Raw genomic sequence first — 6,342 nt, forward strand, 5'->3', positions numbered from 1 at the left:
GTGGTGTTTTAATCTGAGGGTCATCATGCCTCAGGTGGGGGGAGTGGTTGAGAAGGAAAAGTCTTCATGACAACCTCAACCAGGACAGGAATTGAACCTGTATATTTGGAATCACTCTGTACTGCAAAGGTGTCATCCAACTAAGCTGATTAATCATTGATCGCAAATATAAAGCAACAGAGATAAAGTGATTACTTTCAGGCAAGACTGCTGAGGACATTGATTGAAACTATTTAGTTGTGTGCAGACTGGTTAGATATGCTATCTTGTTGTCACTTTTATGTATTTCTACGCATTTTTATGGATGGATAAGGAGGGGCGATTAACGCCCCTCTTTGAATTCCCTTACCGTAAATATTTTTATTGCTTGTTTTAAGCACGTGGCCTAAATCACACTTTAAATAAATTTAATTAACCAGATTAAAATTGAAGGAGAGTCAATTCCAGAGTTTTCTTGAGTAGAAGAGAGTGGAGTTATTACCTAATAAAACTGAGAAAAATAATGATGGAACACACTAACAAACAGATATATACAAAGACAGGTGAGAAAGATGTGAAGAGAAGGCAGCAGAGGAAGGTTGTCAGGCACGCTGCAGTTTAGCATTTTTTTAAAAGTCCTTGAGTTATGACAGTGAAAAGTGCCAATTGTTCAGCTGTTGTCCTGTTTACTCAGGCTTGATGAAGCTTAAAGATAACCTTCATGTCTGGTTGAACAATGGTTTTTCTAAGTTGCATTTTCACGCTGCCTATACAATCTGTAGTGGGTTCTTAAATGAATAAAATAAAAATCACATGGTAATAGTTTTCTAAGTTATTTTTTTCTTGGCTAAGGATATGTTTTTCATCGTCACAGGTGCAATTTAAGCTAACCCACCCAATGGGAAAAGAAGCTGATCACCATTCTTACACCCGCTCGAGTACACTATCCATTCAAATGAGCAGCTTTCTCCATTCTGTAATTCCTACTCGCTTAGATTAATATTAATCCCCTGATATTAGATACAATGGTCTTTTATTGAACTGAATCAGAAACCGCCCTAACATTGTAAAGTGCAGCTTTATGAATGATACATAATTAAAATGTGAGTGCTTTGAATTAGCATTGAACATCAAGCTGTTTTGCTTCTGAGGGTGAACTCTAATCCTATTTTAATCAAGACTCATTTTTCTTTATTTCTGTCAGGTGCAGGTGGTTGTGGAAATGAAGATGCCTCTGCAACTGTTACCTGATGACTTTCTTTATGCAGAAACCAGGCCTTTCAAAAATGCCCAGACGGAAGTCATGGTTTCAATGGAAAAGCTTTATGAGACAGAGGTGGTTACACCAGCTCATGGCCTACTTCAGCGTTCCTCATTGCCACACACCAAACCAGTGGGATCTATGCCATTGGAAACACTGCCTTTGGACAAGAAGACTATTGAAGACAAGGCCCTGGAACAAATGCATTTAGAACTCACCCCATCAAAAAACAAGTCCTGTGACGTTAGCCAAACGGAAGCGAAATCTTTGGAAGAGCATATATTACAATTGCAAAATCTATGTCGTATTTGTGGAGTTTCCTTTAACACCAACAGTTATGATATGAAATTTCTGGTTAATGGTCCTGTTGATGATGTCACCCAAGAGGTGCTCAGGAAAATGGGATATGATGATTGTTTTTGGCCAGAACTCATCCGTAACACATTTAGGATAGATGTCAAGACTGATACAGAAGCCGGATATCCCACTCACTTCTGCTATAAATGCTGGTGTATTGTGATTCAGGCAATTAACAATACAACGAATGAAGATGCATTCTTTCCGATCAATACAGTCGTTGAATGGAAACCACATTCCAATCTTTGTAGCGTTTGCAGCTTTTCGGGTGGGGCCCGCAAACGAAAAGGTCTCAAACAAAGTCCACCTGTTACAAAGAAACCCAGAGTAGCAACTGATGCTCTAATGAGACCAAGGGTCATTAAAAGAAAAGATCATGTAAATAGCACAAGTCTGTTATTGGCTAAAAAGATTGTCAACTGCAAGAAGTTCCATCTAACTTCAAAACTCCTTGTGCTTGATTATCCCAATAATTTTATCCAGTCTGTATCCTGTCAGGTTTGTGAGCACTTACTTGCTGACCCTGTGCAATCACCTTGCAAGCATCTTTTCTGCAGAACGTGTATTCTCAAATGCATTGCAGTCCTGGGAAAGTATTGTCCAGTTTGTAGATTTCCTTGTGGTCCCAAAGACTTCTTAAGCCCTGTTAAATCGTTCATAAATGTTCTCAATTCACTTATGCTAAAGTGTCCAGTGACAGACTGTGAAATGGAGGTGAGACTCGGTGAATATTCGAAACATGCCCAAAACCACAAAGAAACGAGAATGAAGCATGCTTACTCACCAGTCAACAAGGGGGGCCGCCCAAGACTACATTTGCTTTCTCTAACCCGAAGGGCTCAAAAGCATCGTCTGCGAAATCTGAAGCTTCAGGTGAAGGCTTTTGCAGACAAAGAGGAAGATGGCGATGTAAAGTCTGTTTGTCTGACTCTGTTACTTCTGGCACTCAGAGCTGGAAATGAGCACAGGCAAGCAGATGAGCTGGAAGCTGTAATGCAGGGCAGAGGATCCGAACTGAAACCAGCAGTCTGCCTTGCCATTAGAGTTAACACATTCCTGAGTTGTAGTCAGTATCATAAAATGTATAGGACAGTCAAAGCAACAACTGGGAAGCAGATCTTCCAGCCGTTGCATGCACTTCGAAATGCAGAAAAAATACTGTTGCCAGGTTATTATCCATTTGAATGGCAGCCGCCTCTGGCAAATGTCTCAACAAACACTGAGGTGGGAATTATAGACGGCCTGAGCGGCTGGACACAATGTGTTGATGATTACCCAATGGAAACCATTTCTAGAAGGTTCAGGTATGATGTGGCCCTTGCTTCGGCCGTGAAGGAGCTCGAAGATGATATTCTAGAAGGTCTGAAACAACATAACGTGGACGAGTTTGTGAGTGGACCATTTACTGTCGTGATCAAGGAGTCTTGCGATGGAATGGGCGATGTCAGTGAGAAGCACGGTTGTGGCCCACCTGTTCCAGAAAAGGCAGTGAGGTTTTCCTTTACGATCATGAGTATAAGTGTGATGAACGAGAATGACGAGAAAGTGGTCATTTTTGAAGAGCTGAAGCCCAATTCTGAGTTGTGCTGCCGCCCACTTTCCCTGATGTTGGCGGACGAATCCGACCACGAAACGTTGACCGCGATCCTGGGCCCAGTCATCGCTGAGCGAGAAGCTATGAAGAGCAGCGATTTGATTCTTGAGATCGGGGACTTGCACAGATCCTTCCAGTTCATCTTTCGAGGCACGGGATACGATGAGAAGCTCGTTCGGGAAATGGAGGGTCTTGAAGCTTCGGGCTCCATGTACGTCTGCACATTGTGTGATGCCACGCGAAACGAGGCTTCCCAGAACTTGGTTCTCCATTCCATAACGAGAAGCCACAAGGAGAACTTGGAGCGCTATGAAATTTGGCGCTCAAACCCATACCACGAAACCACTGATGAGTTGCGTGACCGGGTTAAGGGGGTTTCAGCAAAGCCGTTCATTGAAACCCAGCCATCCATCGATGCCTTGCACTGTGACATTGGGAACGCCACGGAATTCTACAGACTCTTCCAGGATGAGATCGGAGAGCTGTACAAAAATCAAAGCACATCCAAAGAGGAGAGAAAACGGTGGCAGGCGATGCTCGACAAGCACCTGAGAATGAAGATGAACCTGAAGCCTGTCATGAGGTTGAACGGGAATTTTGCCAGAAAGCTGATGACCAAAGAGACAGTTGAGGCTGTGTGTGAGCTAATTCCATCTGAACGAAGGCGGGAAATCCTCAGGGAGCTCATGCACCTTTATCTTCGGATGAAACCAGTGTGGCGTTCCACGTTTCCAGCCAGGGAATGCCCTGAGCTTCTTTGCCAGTACAGCTACAATTCCCAGAGATTCGCACAACTGCTTCGTACGGAGTTTAAGCACAGATATGAGGGGAAGATCACCAACTACCTGCACAAGACTCTGGCTCACGTCCCTGAGATCATTGAAAGAGATGGCTCCATAGGTGCTTGGGCGAGTGAAGGCAATGAGTCAGGTAACAAACTTTTTCGCCGTTTCAGGAAAATGAATGCCAGGCAGTCCAAAAGTTATGAATTGGAAGACATTTTGAAACACCACTGGCTGTATACTTCAAGATATTTACAGAAGTTCATGGATGTACACAACACATTAAAGAATGTAAAGTGTGATACTCTACCACCTGAGCTGGTCAATGAAGAAGATACAGTACTTCAGAATAATTCCCTTGATTTTTAGCTGAATTATTGGTGCTGATGTTGGTTCTCAGTATCTTTAACCCACAGCAGACTGTGAACAGTCTATGTAATGTGGACAGTTAGGCTTACCATGGCCAAGCCTTGAACGCAATATTGGCATTGATGGGAGAAGCTCTAGCAGTATTATGGAAAAGTTGTGGTGGATGCAGTGTTAGACAGTCTCACTGGTAAATCTGTGTGACAACTGAAGCCACACGTGAGTGAATGCTTCTATATTTGAAACCCAAGAGATATTCACAGAAAGCAGTAATGTTGGTTACTAGTGCTTAGATGTGAAGGAAAAATGGGCAAGATGTTAGGTAACATGCTGTTTTTAAGGTAAAGGAGTGCGTATTTTTTTGCTGAATATAGAATTCAGTTTTCAAAATTAAAAATGGCAGATTTAATTTTGGAGAGGAAATGTTGATGACCGTCAGTTCCCATTGGCTCTGTTCAATGACTGCTGTGTTTTTCTACATTCATTTCCAGCCATTTACTGATTTGTTGTGGCAAATAATTTAGTTGTGTGCGTTATCAAACTTACAGTTATTTTGAAAATTAGTTTAGAAAATAGAGAATGATTACTGTGCTACTTTACAGCAATCTTGTTCCTTAATAGAGATTTTGAAAAAGTTACTGCTCTTGTACACCAACAATTCATCTGGTCTGGCTTACTAGAGAGGTGCTAATTAGACTGGGCCAGAAATTGACTCAGTTATAAGTCTGGAGTGTGATCCTGCACTTTGTAAGGTAAGTACAAGTAACTCACCATAGTCGGTGGAATAGAATAGCCATGAATATCTACTAAACTAAGGTGTAATTGCTGGACCATCATTAGTCAATTTGAAGTTAATTGTCCTTAAACAGATCAACTATTCATTAGAACGTCTTCAGTTGTGCTTTTAACTAGAGTATCTTTCTCTGTAAGTTGGGAATTGTGAGTTTGTTTTCTTTTTATATACATTTTCTTCTCATTAGGAATTTACAAATGCCATGAGAATTTACATCAATGACTTTTATGACACCTAACACACCTTTCAAATTTTATTTTCTCAATGTCCAACATTAGCAGATCTCCCATGGGTTAGATATTCCGCTCTGCAATAATGCAAGCATTCACAACACATTTGGAAAGTTTTAATTGAAGCAAGTGTTACACTTTGAGGGAGTGTGAACTACATAGGAGAAAATCAGAAATTGCTGCATTGTACTAGTTATAATGGTGTAAATCAGGCATAAAGTGTGTATTTGTTCAGGCACTGGTGCCATTGCTAACTTTGTTTGGCACAGGACATTCTTTTAGGATTCCTGCTTGTGTAAAATATGGACCTAAAGTCTGATAAAGGATCTGTTTGCAAAATTAGTGATTAGTCTCTGCTTCATTCAAGACTTTTCCACAGGCAGTGTATAATCCAACCGAAGATACGCAGTCAAAATTTTGTTTTTAAAAAGACATCTAGTGAATTCAGCAGAATGCATCCTGATTCTACAGGAGGCCATTCCCCTCCCTGTAGCCTGATCCAGTTGTTTTCCTGGAATTTACCTGAGGGTCACTGCTAGTACAAATGTCATGCGATTGATCTCGCTCATCATGTCAGTTGCAAATGGATATGACTAATACTGACCATTTATTGTCATTATTTAGATGAGGCCTGAGGACTAATTTTTTTTTGTTGCTTTAGGTATTGCTGAGTTTGGACCCCAAAATAAGCTGTTTTATCAAACATTAATTTTATTGCTTTCATCATTCACGCGTCACTTGTCATACTAGTCACAGTTTGCCAGTCCATTCACTGTGTAAGCAACCTTAGAGGAGGTCTGCTAGTATTATTGATTGTTAGAAAAGATGTTGGATATGGATATGCATTTAGTTTTAACACTTTATCATATGTCACATGTCTATTATATTGAGATCAAAAACAGAAGTTGCTGGAAAAGCTGAACAGGTCCAGACCCGAAACATTAATTCTGATTTCTCTTCACAGACGCTGCCAGATCCGC

The 6,342-nt window shown here is 41.1% G+C and overlaps 1 protein-coding gene across 1 annotated transcript; it reads left to right on the top strand.

Annotated features, from left to right (window-relative positions):
• Positions 1-1,331: 1,331 nt before the first annotated feature.
• rag1 (recombination activating 1) lies at positions 1,332-4,660 on the top strand. The gene has a single exon (XM_048545797.2). The coding sequence runs from the start codon at positions 1,382-1,384 to the stop codon at positions 4,340-4,342; it is 2,961 nt and encodes a 986-aa protein (XP_048401754.2). The 5' UTR covers positions 1,332-1,381; the 3' UTR covers positions 4,343-4,660.
• The last annotated feature ends 1,682 nt before the right edge of the window (positions 4,661-6,342 follow it).

Source organism: Stegostoma tigrinum, chromosome 17 (genome assembly GCF_030684315.1).
Source record: "Stegostoma tigrinum isolate sSteTig4 chromosome 17, sSteTig4.hap1, whole genome shotgun sequence".
In the NCBI taxonomy this organism is placed as follows: domain Eukaryota; kingdom Metazoa; phylum Chordata; class Chondrichthyes; order Orectolobiformes; family Stegostomatidae; genus Stegostoma; species Stegostoma tigrinum.